The sequence below is a fragment of the Planococcus citri genome, chromosome 4, assembly GCF_950023065.1.
Source record: "Planococcus citri chromosome 4, ihPlaCitr1.1, whole genome shotgun sequence".
Classification (NCBI taxonomy): domain Eukaryota; kingdom Metazoa; phylum Arthropoda; class Insecta; order Hemiptera; family Pseudococcidae; genus Planococcus; species Planococcus citri.
This window is the reverse complement of record NC_088680.1, coordinates 59841143-59859574: the sequence shown is the minus strand read 5'-3', so window position 1 is coordinate 59859574 and position 18432 is coordinate 59841143. Positions and strand designations below refer to the sequence as shown.

At 34.3% G+C, this 18432-nt stretch overlaps 2 protein-coding genes across 2 annotated transcripts; both read left to right on the top strand.

The window, feature by feature from the left end:
• The first annotated feature begins 1155 nt into the window (after positions 1 to 1155).
• Positions 1156 to 10144, top strand: LOC135843332 (zinc finger protein 286A-like). The gene is made up of 15 exons (XM_065361173.1): positions 1156 to 1617; positions 1749 to 1847; positions 1961 to 2265; positions 2362 to 2616; positions 2893 to 3024; positions 3213 to 3350; positions 3445 to 3585; positions 3787 to 3918; positions 4652 to 4813; positions 5088 to 5219; positions 5334 to 5462; positions 5557 to 5683; positions 5767 to 5902; positions 5980 to 6126; positions 8169 to 10144. Exons 2-15 carry the CDS (start codon positions 1762 to 1764, stop codon positions 8778 to 8780), a joined length of 2634 nt encoding a protein of 877 aa, XP_065217245.1. The 5' UTR covers positions 1156 to 1617; positions 1749 to 1761; the 3' UTR covers positions 8781 to 10144.
• On the top strand, positions 10144 to 17937 carry LOC135843341 (uncharacterized). Its single transcript, XM_065361186.1, has 12 exons — positions 10144 to 10234; positions 10360 to 10458; positions 10582 to 10877; positions 10978 to 11232; positions 11481 to 11621; positions 11833 to 11994; positions 12711 to 12845; positions 12957 to 13085; positions 14367 to 14493; positions 14587 to 14716; positions 14801 to 14956; positions 16841 to 17937. The coding sequence occupies exons 2-12, from the start codon at positions 10373 to 10375 to the stop codon at positions 17153 to 17155; spliced, it is 1932 nt and encodes a 643-aa protein (XP_065217258.1). The 5' UTR covers positions 10144 to 10234; positions 10360 to 10372; the 3' UTR covers positions 17156 to 17937.
• Positions 17938 to 18432: the final 495 nt, after the last annotated feature.

Below are 18432 nucleotides of genomic sequence, written 5' to 3'. Positions count from 1 at the left end.
AAAATTAGATAGGTATACTTATTCAAAACTCGCACGTACACGACTGCTGTTTTTTAAAAATTTTTTCATTATTTGAATCATGATTCGTGTCAAAAATTTTATGATTAGATTCACGATTTGAATCTTTTTTTTCATACGTGATTCATGATCAAAGATTCGAATGATTTTTCTAGCTGTAATTAATTAATCGAGATTCATTACGATGAGCTACAAATCACGTTCATGAATCTCAATTTTTTCTTGCTACTGTAGTTGTCCCCATTTAACGACAAAACCTACTCGTACTGTTGATTTTTACAATACCTATGTACTTTAGTCAAATTTCGACTCGATAATGATATTTCAAGCAATTGTTCTTGAGTTCAATTAGGAGTCAAGAGTCATAATAACAATTCATCAAATTCTGACAATTTTTAGTCACTTTACTGCCCATTTATTCACTAATTCTATGACCCTTCATATAAATTTTGGCAAACTTTGTTCTTCTATACTTATGTTTTATTTAGCTTTACAAAATGCAACAATATTTCGTCAAATTTTTTGGTGTACCTACCTATTTCAGAAAAATTCTATTAAGATTGTACACTATCATTTATTCCCTTTTTAGTAGGGGGGGGGGGGATTAAGCATATCATCACTACCAGGCGATGTGGGAATATGCAGTAGGTAGGTACTTACTACTTAGCACACAAAAACGAATTAATGCTCAAAGAAAAACAAAAGGAACTCTTCGCATAATCATACTAATTAGGAAGCCTATGATATTTTTCTCGACAATTTTTTCAATCGTTTCTTCATTTCCAGAATTCGAAGAGAAAAGGGAGTATCAAAAAGATATTTTTTATGCGCCTCAAAATGAGTGAAATAGTGATCGAAAACGATCTTTAAAATTTTTCAGACCAATGATGAAACCATTTATGTAGGGTTGCGTTTATTTGGTACCTTTTTGAAAATACGAACATATCTATCCAGGCATTGAAGGGTCTTGAAAATGAAAAGTTGGTGTGAAATAGGTTGCCTATTCAGAAGTAGGTAAGTATGAAGAAAGAGTTTTTTTATTCGAATGTATCAATATGAAAACGTGTTATTTAGCGAATTCAGACTTTCAAAGAAAACTGGTTGTGAATTGTACGCTGCTTCGTCGTTAAAAGTGCTCACATAAATAGGTAGGTTCAGGTACCTACATAAGTAGATATCATGTTCTTATCATTGTAATAGTCAGCCCGTGCTCGTATGCAAAATATTGTTAAGAACATTCAAAGAGTGATTGGATTGTGGTTATTTAGGTGATACAGAGAACTTCGTTTTTTATAACCGAATCTATGCATAATTTCTTGAACGAGAAGTTGAGTAAAAGACTGTGTGCATTCGCTGAAATTCATTCGGTAATGAAAAATGATTGTTCGGATGATGTTAATTTAAGACAAAGTGAAACCGTTGTGTTATTTTATCGAAGTTTTCATGTTTTATCAATGTGAATTTATTGAATAATTTTTCGAAAGAGGAATCCGCGAGACGAGTGCATAACATCGACTGCTGTCATTCTGCCTCACATCAGTTTAAAAACCATAACTTGAGGCAGTTCAGAGATGATGCTCGTCCATCTAGTTTTAGAAGGTATGTGAACCTGATTAAAAAACCATTGATATTCAATAAATTTATTCCGATAATTTGTTTGCATTCGATTACCTTTCGATGTTTTATTCGGATTTCGGAACGGTTATTGTCATAACAATTCATCATTTCAGAGTGCCTCACGAAATGGAAACCGAAATTGAAGAGCTATTCAATAAAGATACAGACGTATGCATTATATGTGGATATGTCTCAGCCAACGAATTTTATAGGTGAGGGGTAATTTGCGTGAGCACAATATGAACTGTTGTACTCATTACATTAGCATCCTATGTATTATCAAAATGCAGGCATTCGATGTTATTGACAAGTTTTAAAATTCTAGTTTTCCAAGTGATGTTGACACTCGACAGCAGTGGGCTACCTTCTGCGACTTGGCTTTTGACATGATAAAGCCGCATTTTCTCCTTTGTGACAGACACTTTAAAACTGACGATTATCGAATCTCAATTCAACGTAAATTATTGATACCGACGAGTGTTCCAACATTGCAACCAAAACTAAAACATGGTTTCGCACCTTCGATTAACAACATTTTACAATCCAGTGCAAATTTCATCAATTTATCCAACCCAACGCTGAATAAAAATGCATCGAAAAATGCGATATACTGCAGTCCTGTCTTTCAAAGTAAAACGCATAATTCTTTTTATCATACTTTGGTACATCTACTATTTTCTTTTATGAATGACTGTGATGATTTGATAATTTTGCTTTCGTATTTAGGTAATACTACCACCGATGCTTCAAATAAGCAATTCCTCAGGATTGTTGGAGAAATCACAAATAATTATAACTATGACGTTCCTTCTAAGGCAAAAAAATTGGCGTTTAAGAGGAAACTCAAAGTTAAACAAAGTCGACAGCAAACAAAGTGTTTTCGATCTGAAATTTTCAGATTAAGAACAAGATGCTCTCGTCTCGAAGATACTGCAGCCGAATTGAGAAAAAGAATCGATCGACTGGACCAGAGATGTTTTGGTTAGTGCAGTATTATTCTTCTACTTTTCATGATAGGATAAGGTAATTTTTCCAACGACTCGGTCCTGCAGTGATGTAAAAATTCTCCAGATAAATACTTTCAGCAAAAAGAGTTCGTGGTCGGTATATTGCGGTGGATTAGGGAATTTTGAAATTTTGAATTCTCTCGCTTATTCGTACATTTCAGGGCGAATGAAGGATAGGCCGGGCTCAACAGATATATTTTCATGTGATGAAGCAATCTTAGGACTAAACTTGATTCATTTTTTTTTTAAGTTGTACCAGCAGAAATTGACAGAAACACAGCAGAAGATACTCGCGATCGAAGACTGACGATTCATTCTTCAAAGAAATCTGAAGTCAGCTCTTGTATTAAGGAAACACTGGCAACAAAACATCATGAAACAGGTTCGTATAGGCACTTATTCGTACTTGAAAGAAGCAGGAAATGAAAAAATGCTGACTACAGGGTACACCTACCTAAGTACCTAACTCGTCCAGTTTTCTTTTATAACATTTCGAAATTGTACGAATTTTTACCATACCTATTTTTTACTTTTTATATAGTTAATCAATGATGTACTCATGTGTTTCAGTTTCCTTTGTAGAGACTGCCGTAAATTGTGTTGAAGGTACTCGCCAGCCCCAAAGTTTGACTCTCTTATTGCCAGAAAATTCGCACGATGACCCTTGTAATACAAATATACGACTATCTGAACAGCATTCTGAACCAGGTCAGCAGGCATTGCATATTGTGCAATTTTGTACCTACTTACTAAAAAAAGTAATAAGTAGGTAAGTAGTAGGTAACATTTTTTAAAATTTCAGTAGCGACTGCAAGCATAGAAATTACCGGAGATGTTACAGAAGTTATTTGTAACTCAAATTTGACTATGTTTTCCGAAGTAGAGTGTATCGACAGTCTTTCCAATGCTGACGTGGCGCCGCCTGAAGACCATTCAAAAAAAGGTACTACGTTATAGTTTGATGACCTGAGCAGATTGGAAGAAAAAATTCAAAAGTTTCTAACTTTGCCTCATTTTTATGGTTGTTGTGATTTTTTTTTCAATGTTTTGGTGCTTTTTTTCTCGTCTGAGTTGCATGTTCATTTTAAAATTTGTTTGATGGGAAGAACCAACTTTGCCTCATTAATGTGTTCTTGTTTTCTAGTTGCGCTTGTGGAATCTCTCGTAAATGTTCTCAAAGATACTCAAGACATAAGCTCGACCCTTCATTTACCAGGAATGTCGGATGACGATCTGCATAATGCGGAAGAAAGACTTGAACAGCATTCTGAAGAAAGTTAGTTGGTACTTCCGCCTCGTTCTCAGTACACCATGTACTTCACTTCGTGCAAAAATTGAAATTTTTCAATAATAGTTGTATTGGATAATTGCACACATAATCATATGAAATTGAGTCATAGAATATCTGCACACTTATTTCATTCTACATAGACAATGAGCAGAATGTGACCAGTGCGAACTGAAGTGGATTCTGGGGGGGGGGGGGTCGCTAGAAATGTCAAATCTTGTTACCAAAATTTTCCGCTTCACTCGCTAAAATTTTACAGGTGTTTTTTTTTGCTTCATGAGCTTGAAGAGAAGATTAAATATCTTTAATTTAGGAAAAGCAAAACGAGTTGGCTCAAGGGAAACGAGGTCAACCATTTGGAAATTTCAATTTCAAAAAGAAAGAAAAAAAATATTTTTATGTAAAAGAGGAATTATGCAGATATTTTTTTGGCATCAAAGATTTTTTCAATTTGAAACATCATTTAAAAATTTTTGTACTTCGAGAAGTACATACCTACCTATATAAAAAAGAAGGATATTTCTTATGAGGGGAGTCTTGTCTGTTTTTTTTTTTTAGATTCATTCTGTAAGTAGGTAGGCATGTAACACGTTAAAATCATAAAATTTTCCAATTTTTGTAGTCATCCTTTGGTTTTATCCCTGCACGTGACGTGTGTGCTAGTTTGATAGCAACTTCAAGCTTACCCTTATGCTTAAGTGATCCTATTTCTATTTTTCAGCAGTGCTCGTAGAGTCCGTCGAAAAGGTTATCGAAGATGAAGATGGTTACTCTACAGATTCGAGTATGCCTCCTCTAGAAATATCGGACGATGACCTTCATAGTTCGGAGAAACCACTTGACAAAATTTCTGAAGAAGGTTGTAGTGGATACTCAACACAAGGTACACCTAAATTGTAACTAAATATGTTTATTGTGTCTATTATGATTTTAAACAACAGTATCTGCCTAAAAACGGTGCTGGTTTTAAGGAGAGGGGGATCAAGATGAGAATTCTCCTCAAGAATCCATTTTTTTTTTTTTTTTTAACGTTTAGATGGTGAAATGTAGGTAGTATTTTTCCAAGCAGGTTCAACTTGAAAGGAAAAGCATACCATGGATTTTTTACTCCTGAAAAAAAAACATTTTTGGGATCATAAAATTTGTTTGTTTTTTAGCTTCGCTTGTTGAATTTATTGAAAAGGTTACTGAAGATTTTCGCTCTGCAGAGTCGTTCATGCTTCCCCTAAAAATATCGAGCGACGGTCTCCATAATTCGGAGGAGCAACTTGAACAATTTTCCGATGAAGGTTGGTAATTTCATAAAATCATTTTTTGGCCAAACTGACATTCTCATTTAATCACACAACATCAAATTATGGGAAAACTACTTTGAGCTCATATGAGTAATTTTGTTTTTTCAGTTCCGCTCGTAGAAGCTGCTCAAAATATTGCCGAAGATGCTCGTAACACAAATTTGATTATATTTCTGCGAGAAGAGTGGAACGACAGTCATTATATGAATGCAACACCTGAGCAATACTCTAAAGAAGGTTAGTATGCGGAGATAGGTACTTGTTTAATAAGTATGGTGTTCATACTTGCATAGCTGGTACTTCATTTTAAAATTTTCCCAAAATTGTTTAGTAGATCCCACCTCAGAAGATTTATGGAACTGTTTCTCTGATCTGGCAAAAGCGACCGATGACGTGGTACTCGACGACGACGAAGCTGCCAATGGTACTTCTGTTAGTGCTCAAATTAACTGTCAATTGTAAGCGATACCTACCTATAATACTTTGATATTAAATATTAAAGCATTGCAATACATTTATAGCTTTTCAATTTTTTCCACAGGCGTAGAAATGATACCTCTGCCAATTTAAATAATGAACAATTTGATAAGGCACGCGTTGGACGAACACTGCGGGTGGAACTGGAGCGAGTGATAACCAAAAAATCAAACTGTAATGATGAGCTAAATGTGAGCCAGGTTAGAGTAACACTGGTATGGTTTCAAGTAGCTTTGAGACAATATTTTTAGCACAACATTTATGTTGAACACTTTAGAGCAATGTGCAGGCCTCTTCTTCAGCTGGGTGCTCAAAACGTCGAAAAAATGGTGGTGAAGGCCATATTACTGGTGGCGCCAAAAAGAAAAAAGAACACCCCACCATAGCTACCACGAAAAAAACCTCGGATAGTGTTCCAAAAAAGGTTAGTACACCTACATACTTATAAGCAATAATCTGTATTGTGCAATTGTACATAAGTATATACGTTGCTCCATGAAATATGTTTCACACCAAGTAAGTAGGTAAACATCCACCTACAACGCTGGTGCACTCTTATTGTTTTCAAGATGTAACAATCAGGTAGATAGTGGTAAATCAACGTTGTTACGAATATCTGCTGGAAATTGTTGCAGACATGTTGGTCAATGTGTGAGCAGCATCTAGTGTAGAATGTAGAAGTAGGTACCTATGTACCTACGTAGAGTAAAATATTATGTGGAATAGGGTGGTCCTTAACTACATGGCAAAAAAAATGTGCGATTTTTTCCGCTCCCACCCCCTAAAGTGGTGACCTCGGGTGATGAGTAAAATAGAATCTCATGACGATTTTAGCCCCCTCCCATGAAAACCCAGCTGACCCCACCAGAATAGCTGAAATTTATATTTTAGTTTTTCTGGTGGGGTCAGCTTCATTTTCATGGGAGGGGGCTAAAATCGTCATGAGAGTCTATTTTACTCAAAAGGGACCTTGTAGAGACGATGGAACTCGAAATTTTGAAATTTTAAACATTTTTCTGGTTTTTTTTTCAATTTTTTTAAAATTGAGGGGCCCACCGCAACCCGAATTTTTTGAAAATGGAAAAAATAAAAGATATGGAATTATTTTCTCACCAAAGGACACCACTTTGTGGGGTTGGAAGGAGGAAAGACCAAAAACAACCAATTTTAGGACATCTCACATAATATACGAATTTCAGCTATTCTGGGGGGGGGTCAGTTGGTTTTCATGGGAGGGGGCCAAAATCGCCATGAGAGGCTTTTTTACTCAAAAAGGACCTTCTGTAAGCGTGGGTAACTTGGAACACTGAGATATTCAAACTTGAATCATTTTAAGACTGATCGATGGAAATTTTTTTTTTGGCTCAAAATTTGGGACACTTTGTTCTCTTTGATACGTAGTAAATATCAAGTGCCCCAAAAATTGTTTAACCCTCTTTTTTTGAAAAAAATAGGTGTTCCAAGTTTTTTCCAAAAAATAAATACTTGGAACACTCAAATAAATTGGCTGTTTTCCCCTGTTAGATAGCTCTGGCAAGCACCTGGAACCCTTGAAATTGAAGAAAAACATCAACAAATAATATCCCCTCCCACCCCAAATCATAACAATGCTTTATTCACTCACAATGACAAAAAAACTCGAAAACCTTGTTTTTTATCAATAAAAAAAATTATATAGAAACACAATTTTTTCAAATTGACATAACTCGCTCAAATATTAAGCTAATTTAAAAAATAAAAAAACTATCATGTTGCAAATTAAATTTCCTACAAGATGGGTTTTTCATTTTTTAAATTATCTCAAAATTGAGAATTATAAAAAATATTGGAACAGGTAAAAAACTTGGAACAAAAATGAATTTTTTTTTTAAATGGCTGTCATTTTGAAACTATTACAGGTACAGGTTTGAATTCAACGCCATTCTGTAGCTATTAACACATACTGTAATTACTTTGAAAAATTATTTCACTCGCCTTTATCAGAATAGCTGGGTAAAAGAAGTTTCAACACTATTAATTTTTGGCGATTTTCAAAGCATGTTTTCTTCATTTTTTAATAAGACCAAGGTATAAAAAATAATAAGGTATGATTGCTGCATAAAATCGACGACAATCATACGAAAAATATGAGACCACGTAGAGCACACTAGCCACCATACATCCAGTGTGACCACTACTAGACCATAAAAAGTCACAAGTGTTCCAAGTTACACCCCCGTTCCAAGTTACCCACGCTTACAGTTCTAGAGATGATGGAACTCGAAATTTTAAAATTTCAAAAATTTAGCGGAAAAAAACCAACTTCAAAAATAAGGACCACCCTAATGTGGAAGGCTTTAATAATTTTACTTTTTCAAATAGCTAGGAAATATTTTTTCTTATATAGGCTACACAATCATTTAAAATAACTGGACTTGGAAAAATAATAACAACCACAAACTTGATTCAATCGTTTTTTTCCTGCAGGTACCCAAAGCATTGGCACGAGATTCGCCCCCATACTGTTGCAATATTTGTGATAAAACGTTTTCCAATAAATCTGATTGGACAAAACATCAGCAAAAACATTCGAAGCCATTCGTGTGTCCAAAATGTAAGAAACCATTTGCTAGAAAATACCACCTCATTAGACATCAAGCAGCTCATAGCAAAAAGAAACCATACAAATGCGGAATTTGTGACACACGATTCAATCTCAACAGCGCTAAATTAAAGCACGAACGAATTATGCATACGGAAGTCGCTTGTTTTGAGTGTGCTGTTTGCGGGAAAATGTTTAACCGTAAATGTTCTATTATTTACCACCTGCGAGTACATTCTGGTGGAAAAAAGTTTCGTTGCGAAACCTGTGGCACAAGATTCTCTCGCAAAGGCCACCTTGATGACCATAAAAGAACGCATAGTAAAAAAAAAAACTTCAAATGTCGAATATGCAACAAGCTGTTCAAACAACTATGCAATAAGATATCGCATGAACGTTTGCATGTGGAGGGCTCTCGTTTTGAATGCGCCCTATGCGGCAAGAAATATCGCCAGAAACGCAATCTAGCCAATCACATATCATCTAATTGCAGTTAAATTTCAGTGATTAGTATTTAAATGTGTGTAGATCCAAATTCGAGTTTGTGTTTTTGAGTTCTTACTTACTTATCTACTATTGCGAAAGAGTCGAAAAATTGTTTCCAAATTTTTCTATTGCAATGGTAGAAAGTCATACCTATGTGTTCTCATTTTAGTATTACTATATTTTTATTAATTTTTACATAATACCTAATGTAAGTTGTACCTACATTGTAGCGTTGGTCAATGCATCCTACACCGATTTGCAGTTCCATTTTTCCTTTTGGAGAAAAAAATGTCTTCATGTTGAAAAACTAATGTCATTTCAAGCAATTGTTCTCGAGTTCGATTAAGAGTGTCAAATGACAATGACAATAACAATTCACCAAATTCTGACAATTTTTAGTCATTTTCACGCCTATTTCACAAGTTTTATAACCCTACATGAAATTTTTACATTTTTTTTTCTACTTTGCGGTGTTCAATTAATTTAATTGTAAATGATTCATCATGTACACGATTTTCAGAAAATTTCGTTCAAATTCTGGGATGTTTCATTAATTTATGATCATTTTTAACTTTACAAAATTTAACAAAACTTTGTCAAATTTTTTGGTAATTTTCCAAAAAATTTCATTTAGATTTAACACTTTTTTAAAATAGTATTTCACGTGATTATTGTAGAATTTCAATTGAATTTTGATATAATTTGTTCAATTTTTTGTCATTTTTAGATATTTTTTGATATTGATGCATTTTTTCGATATTTTACGTCACCTTGGAATACAGAGGTACCTAATATTTGCATGTCAACTTTTTTCGTTTTAAAAATGAAGTAGGTAGTAGCACAACAAAATCCATGAAAACTAACGTAAGCTTACTAAATTCGTACGAAATTTATTTTCTGATCACTAGAAATATGTAATGAGTAGATAATAGATACCTAGGTATTTTTTGTCAAAATTTAAATTTATTTTCGTATTATGATCGTGCCTAGTACAGTACACAGCTACCTAGGTAGGTAGGGTCCTTCCTCTTTTGTGCAGGTGGGAGATTAAGCCTAAGCGTATCATCACTACCATGGGATGGGGGAATATACCTACCTACATGAATATACTTAGCACACGAAAAACGAATGTTTGCAGAAAGGAAAGACGAAAGGAAATCTCGCATACCTAATCATATGGATTAGACGTCTAACATAAATAGATAGGTTCTTATCATTGCAATAATCAACCAGTGCTCGTATGCGCAATATTGTTAGAAATATTCGGAGAGTATTGTATTGTGGTTGCATAGGTGATACAGAGAACTTTTTGTTGTAAACGTATATCTATGGGTAATTCCTTGAACAAGAAGTGTATTCGCTGTACATAATTTATTCAGTATGGTGAAAAATTATGGTTCGTTAACTTGAAACAGAATAGTTTTCCGAAAGAAGAATCCGCGAGTTCTCCATCTGCTCATAGAAGGTATGTGATCTCAATTGAAAAACCATTGTTACCTATTCAATATTTTATTTAAATAATTTGTTTGCATTCGATCATATTTTGATGTTTCATTCGGATCGGTTGTTATTACAAATGCATAATTTCAGTGTGCCTTACGAAATGGAAACTGAAAGTGATGAGCTATTTAAGAAAGATAAAGACGTATGCATCGTATGTGGATATGTCTCAGCCAACGAATTTTTTAGGTAAGGAGTAGGTACCTACCTTATTTTGGTGAGCACATTGATCTGATGAACTCATTACAAATATGTTTTAGTATCATTTCAAAAGGCAGACATTCGATATATTGAAATGTTTTAAAATTCTAGTTTTCCAAGTGATATTGACACTCGACAGAAGTGGGCTGCCTTCTGCGACTTACCCTTTGACATGATAAAACCGGATTTCCGACTTTGTGACCAACACTTCCGAATTGGTGATTACTCAATCTCGATTCAATTGATACCGACGAGTGTTCCTTCAAGGCAACCAAAAGGGAAACATGGCTGCGCACCTTCAATTAACAACAGTTTACAATCTGGTCTAAATTCCATCAATATTTCCAACCCTACGGTGAATAAAAATGAATCGAAAAACGCGATATACTGCAGTCCTGTCTTTCAAAGTAAAACGCATAGTTTTTTTTTATCATATCTAGATACTTTGGTTCATTGACTATCGTCTTTGATAACTGTGATAATTTGATAATTTTGGTTTTGATTTAGGTAATACTGCCACCGATGCTTCAAATAAGCAATTCCACAAGGATTTTAAAGATATCACGAGTAATTATGACGATGACGTTCTTCCCAAGGCAAAAAAATTGACGTTGAAGAGAAAACTCAAAGATGAACAGAGTCGACAGCAAACGAAATGTTTTCGATCTGAAATTTCCAGATTAAGAACAAGATGTTCTCGTCTCGAAGATACTGTAGCCGAGTTCACAAAAAGAATTGAGCAACTGGAGGAGAGATGCTTTGGTTAGTATAGTATATTTCAGAGCGAATAAAGAATAGGGTGGGCTCATTAGCACCTTTCATCTGGAACAATAAGATTTTCTTCTCGTATGCACGTACCTAATGCATCCAGTTTTCTGTTATAACGTTTCAAAATTTTACGAATTCATTTAATACAGATACAGACAGAGCATATTCTTCGATTTTGTACCTATCGTACCAAAAAAAAAAAAAAAACAATTGGTAAAAATAGGCATTTTTTAAAATTTCAGATGCGACTGCAAGCACAGAAATTACTGGAAATGTTACCGAAGTTACTTGTAAAGCAAATTTGCCTATGTTTTCCGAAGTAGAGTGTATCGACAGTCTTTCTAACGCAGATGCAGCGTGGCCTGAAGACCATTCAAAAAAAGGTACTTGTTAAATCACATGAGCTGGGTGAAAGAAAAAATTCAAAAGTTTTTAATTTTGGCTTATTTTTATGGTTGTTTTGAATGCATTTCAATTTTTTAGTGCATTTTTTTCCATTTTGATTGTGAGTTGCATGTTCATCTTGAAATTTGTTTGATGGAAAGAAACAACTTTGTCTTATTAAGTACCTAAGTAAGTGTTTTTGTTTTCCAGTTGCGCTTGTAGAATCCATCGAAAAGGTTGCCGAAGATGGAGATGGTTACTCTACAGAATCGAGTATGCCTCCCCTAGAAATATCGAACGATGCCGTTCATATTTTGGACGAATCACTTGAACAATTTTCTGATGAAGGTTGTAGTAGATACTCAACACAAGGTACCTAAATTATAATTAAACATGTGTTTATGATTCAAAAAACAGTATCTACCTACCTAAAAAGGGTGTGGGTTTTTAGGAGAGGGGGGATTGAGATGAGAATCCTCCCCAACAATCCAATTTTTTAAAGAAATTTCGATGGTAAAAAGTAGGTAGTATTTTTCCAAGCAGGTTCAACTTGAAGGGGTATGAAAGCTATGGATTTTTTACTCCTCAAAAAAAATATATAAAAAAAATTATTTTAAATAAATTTACATTTCAAAATTGATTTATTATAAGAATAAAAATAAAATTTCTAATTGTTAATTTGATTTAAAAATTGAAAAAAAATAATAAAAAAATTGTTGATTTAAATTGAATTAGTGAGAACAGAAAGGGACCAAGTCACATTTTTGGAAATTTTTTTTCACGGATATAGGGGTTTCAAAGTACGGCGGATCGACTGGTGATGTCAGATTTCCGCAAAACTGCCGGGAAAGTGGAGTTTGAGCGCAGAAAAAGGGCGGATCCGCATTTATGACTTTTTTGTAAAATTTTTTGAATTCCTAGAAAAATAACTAACATTTTTGAGAAGACCATTTTTTGAAATTTAAGTTCAGCTCTGAACTGAAAAAAGATAAAAAAATTGACAACTTCGGCAAAAACTCTTAAATTTATTTAACAAATTTTTTTTTTATAAAAACATTTTCGGGATCATAAATTCGTTTGTTTTTTAGATTCGCTTGCTGAATTTATCGAAGAGGTTACTGAAGATTATTGCTCTGCAGAGTCGTTCATGCTTCCCCTAGAAATATCGAGCGATGACGGTCTCCATAATTCGGAGGAGCAACTTGAACAATTACCTGATGAAGGTTGGTAGTTTCATAAAATCATTTTTTAGTGAAACTGACATTCTCATTTAAATGCTAAATCAAATTATGGGAAAACTACTTTGAGCTCATACGAGTAATTTAATGTTTCAGTTGAGCTCGTAGAAACTTCTCAAAGTATTGTCAAAGATGTTCGTAAAACAAATTTAAGTATTTTTTTGCGAGAAAAGTCGAATGACAGTCGTGATATGAATGCGACACCTGAGCAAAAAACTGAAGGAGGTTAGTACGCATATAGATAGGTACTTGTTTAATAACTATGTTGTTCATACTTGAATAGGTATCATTTGATTTTGTGCCAAAAAAAATCATTCTGACAATGAGTAACACGTTCATTATTCCACTAGAATAGCTATATATTTCGTACCTATCGATAAACTCACAATGAGTACCTACCTACCTATGTACTTCTGTTTTCTATGTAGTTGCACCCATTGGAACTTTCGCGAATGCTTATACGAGTATTCCTGAAAATACTTTCAACACAAATTTCGTCATATCTTGTCAAGAAAATCAAAATCATAGAGGAGGGTGGTTATAAAATTTGAAAACATTTTTCAATAGTAAAGTTGGAGGCATGCCGAACATGTATTCCCTCTCCCCACCCCAAGAAAAATTTAGGCGAAAAGTTGAGAAATTTTAGAACAATGGAAAAGTTGAAAAATGTTGGGAAATTTGGGAATAAATTATGTAAGCAGGGATAATTAAAAAATTATCAAGAACCATGGGTTTTCATTTCTTCAATTTTAAAAACATTTTTGCCCTCCCTTCACTTGGGTCAGATCGAGCCACACCGTTTTCCTTTTCTTTTCTCTGATCAAAGTTGGAGGGTTAAAAAATTGACTTCTTACATTGATAATAATGTTGTTTTTTTTTACATACCTATTTGAAAAATTGTTCATTTTCGAAAGCATTTGCCTTCACTTCACTTGCGTCTTAATATTTACCTATTTTTGATAGGTAGGTAATATTTTAATTTCCCAAAAACTATTTCTAACATTTTCAAAAGTTGAAGCTATTAAAATTTAAAATCAACTTATATTAAAGATGGTTTTTTTTGTACCTCAAAAATTGTAAATTTTTCAAAGTTTTAGCCTTAGTTTTGCTTGGGCAAAATCGAAAAGGTTCTGTTCTCTTTTCAAATTGGAATCCAAAGCCTAAAGGCTAAAAAAATACGAAAAAATTCGCATTTTCAATTTTTGATTTTAGTGCTAATCTTGAAATAAAACGATTCAAATTTTTTATCATTTTTGAACATTCAAAATTAGTTATTCAGAATTTTCGTTTCCAACACCATTTTCCTTAATTTGTTCGAACCACCTCTGGCTAATTAGCATGAAAAATACTGCAAAGGGGGAGGGGGCCTTCACGACACAATATTTTGTCACGCCTCTTAGTAATGTTTAGGAGTGATTCTGTTCCAGAAAAATGTATGAATTTGACTAGAAAGATTTCATGTTATAAGTAGGTAGGTACTTAAATTTTCGAAAAATTGTTTACTAGATCCCACCTCAATAGATTCACAGAACTGTTTGCCCGATCTGACGAAAGCGACGGATGATGTGAATGCACTCGACGACGATGAAATTGGTAATGGTATTTCTGTCAGTCCTCACATCAACCATCAATTGTAAGCGAAACATAATACCTACTTCTATGCCGAAAATTAAAGCATTGCAATAAATTTCATGTATAGCTTTTTAATTTTTTCTCACAAACATAGGAGTGATATCGCTGCCAGTTCAAATAATGAACAATTTGATAAAGCACACGTTAGGCAAACACTGCGAGTGGAACTAGTGCGAGTGACAACCCAACAACCAAACTGTAACGATGAGCTAAATGCGTCCCAGGTAAGAGTACCTAACTGGTATGGTTTCAAGTAGCTTTAGGGGAGTTAAATTTTCAGCACAACATTTATGTTATGATTACTTTAGCACAATAGGCAGGCCTCTCCTTCAGCTCGGTGCTCAAAGCGCCGAAAAAATGGTGGTGAGAGCCGGATTACTCGCTCTCCGGGCTCTCCCAAAAAGAAAAAAGATCTCCCTAGCGTAGCTACCACGATACCAACATCGGACAGCGTTCCAAAAAAGGTCAGTACATCTATATACATTTAGCTCCATCGTGAAATACGTTTCACACCAAGTCCGACTATACTGGTGCACTCTTATACTTCCTTAATAAGAGCAAGCTTGCGCATACTTTTGATTTTTTGAATCCTTCATTATTGTTATGAATGACATTTTTTGGTTCTTGACATTTTCTGAATATCCCTGGAAAAAATGTTTAAAACGTTGGGAGAGAAATTTTATCTCAAGTGCTTACAACCCTTGTATTTACCTAAGTACTTGAATTTTCTTTTAGAAATTTTGTCATTGGTAAAAATTGTTTTATTATTGCGCGAGTTCTCAATCTGACTAGTGTAGAGTGTGGGTCATTCCACGTCAATTCGACCAAGAAGTGGTAAGGGGGGAAGGTCAGCGATTTTTTTGAAATTTTTCCTGTGGAAAGATCCTCCGAAGGGATGACCAATGGCGCAAATCGTAGCCCTCTAGCCCTTTTCTAAAGGCTGCCAGGGGGTGTCAAAGTATTCAGTGAACTTGTAATATCATCCATTTCAGCAGTGGATTACTCGATAACCGCGATACGTACCAAAATGAAACTGGTTTTGAAAGGATTTTTGGTGACATCATACAAATCAGTGTTGCCACTTTTTTTCGTATGAAAAATTAGCTCAAAAAGTTTCAAAACGTAGTTTTCATATCGTTTCGACTCTCAAAAATTTTGACAAAAATATATTATGGACAGGTTTTCTCGCTGAACAACATACTAAAAAATTGGGGTGGCATTATTTTGAAAAATGGATTTTAAGGAATTGAAAGTTTGCGAAAAATTGAGATTTTTTGATTTAAACCACGAAAAAAAGTTTTGACTGGTGAAGTTGACTCATTTGACCTATATTTTTAGGTATTCGCTGAGAAATTTTGAAAAACAAAAAAATCAAAATTCGAAAAAATTAAAAAAAATAAACGAATTTTAATTTTTTTGCCCTGAGTGTGATTATTATCAACTTTTTTATGAAATTACGTCAGAAAGAGGTCAAAATAAGACAACTGAATAAATTTAAACTTTTTTTAACGTTTGGATTTGAAAATTCAATTTTTTCAAATTTTGATTTTTTTGTGATGATTGAGTTCATTTCATCGAGTGAAAGGGTTTTTTTCAACTTTTTGAACAGATATGTAAAAATATGGACCAAATGGGTCAACTTTATCAATCAAAACTTTTTTTCATGTTTTAAATCAAAAAATCGCATTTTTTCGCAAACTTTCAATTTTTTAAAATCCATTTTACAAAATAATGCCATACCAATTTTTTAATACGTTGTTCAGCATGAAAAGTTAACCATAATATATTTTTTTCAGAATTTTGGAGAGTCGAAATAACGATATGAAAACTACGTTTTGAAACTTTTCGAGCTAATTTTTTGTACGAAAAAAGCGGCAACACTGATTTTTATGATATCACCAAAAAGCCTTTCAAAAACCATTAACTATTTGAAAAAGTTCCATTTTGATAGGTGTCGCGGTTATCGAGTAATCCACTGCTGAATGGATGATATTTCAAGTGCACTGAAATCATTGATCCCCCCTAGTAGCCTTCAAAAAAGGGCTAGAGGGCTGTGATTTACGTCATTGGTCATCCTTTCAGAAGGACTTTCCACAGGAAAAATGTCAAAAAAATCGCCGCCCCCCTTCCATCACTTCTTGGTCGAATTGGCGTAGAATGGCCTGTGTATGAAGTACGTATGTTATAGGTAATTGTTCGATACGTACAGTGCTCTGGTATTTTACTTTTTGAACAGCTAGGAAATATTTTTTTTCTCATACAGGCTGCACAGTCATTCAAAAGAACACGTTTTACAACTTGCAAAATGATAACAACCACAAAATTAATTCCTTTTTTTTTTCTTGCAGGTGCGAGGAGCATTGATTCAAGATTCAACTGCATACTGTTGCGATGTTTGCGATAAAACGTTTTCCGTGAAACGGTGTTGGACAAGACACCAGCAAAGTCATTTGAAGCTGTTTCAATGCCAAAAATGTGACAAACGGTTTGCTAGAAAATACCACCTCAATAGACATCAAACAACTCATACTGAAACAAGACCCTACAAATGTGACATTTGTGACGCAAGATTCAAGAACAATTACGACAAATTAAGGCACCAACGACGTATGCACTGTCACTTGTTTCGAGTGCGATATTTGTGGCAAACTGTTTATCCATAAAAATTCTATCATTGACCACCTGCGAGTGCATTCTTAGTACCTATGTATCTAAATGCGCCCAGATTCAAATTCGGGTTTTCTTTGTTTTTTGCGTTCTCATATTACTCATGGCAAAAGAGTCTAAAAATTGTTTCCAAATTTTTCTATTGCAATGGTAGATGGACATACCTCCTATGTGTTCTTGTTTTATAGTATTACTTGTTTTTATTTATTTTTACATAGGTAATTATCTAATACGTAGGTAATGTATATGTATAATTATTCAACAGTTGAACAAAATAATTTAATTAAGAATTAGTAGGTAGCGTTCGTCGTTACATTTGATTTTTACTTTTAGAGAGAGAAGATTATATTTTTATTTATAGCAAAAACTTTTCAACACCCCTTCAAAAATAACTAGTTTTAGACCATTCTGAAGCCTGCAACGAGTTATAAATGTTCACCGAACATTTCAAGCTGCTTAAAAGAGGACAAAAATCAACTTGAGCACTTGTAACTTTGGTTTTTGCTCATTCAGCGTGATAGTTCCAAAGTAAAGAAAATTCAGTAGCCCAGTTAAAATGCAATTTGACCCTGTCTAGGGTGGTATGCTGAACAACATACTAAAAGTTCTCGCCCCTACCCCACGAGCTAAACCCCCCCCCACAGTGGATCAAAGCCCCCCCAAATCAGTTTTTCGTCAAGAACTCCTGAAATATTGAATTTTGAGTAAAATGAACTCAGTGATAATTTCATCTCCTCTCCAATACCTATCAAATGAGCTATCGACAAACTCCCTCGCCTCAAGGGGGTGGCGCTACGACCCCTCAAAGTGACGTAATTTTAATAATTTTACATTTTATGACTTGGGACTCGTAACCTGTTCTAATTGATAAAATGAAGTCAAACTTGGGGAATGGGATTCTTTTGAGAGGTAGAGTTAACTTCTGGAATGGGGAGGGGCAAAGTTGAAAATTACAGAAAGGTCATTTTTTTTGGAGGGGCATAACATGACCCCAAATGGATGAAAAGGGTCCAAAATCATACCATCAGACAGTATTTCCATTGTGATCAACATATCCAAATTTCAGTTTTCTAGGTAATCCCCACTCCTATTAAGATGGAAAAAACCGAAAATAGGGGCAAAATAAGGGGATTTTCACCTTAATTCCGCTTTAAATGGAGTGGGGATGACCTAGGAAGCTGAAATTTGGATATGTTGATCACAGATAGGGTACTGTCCGATGGTATGATTTTGGACCCTTTTCATCCATTTGGGATCATGTTATGTCCCTCCA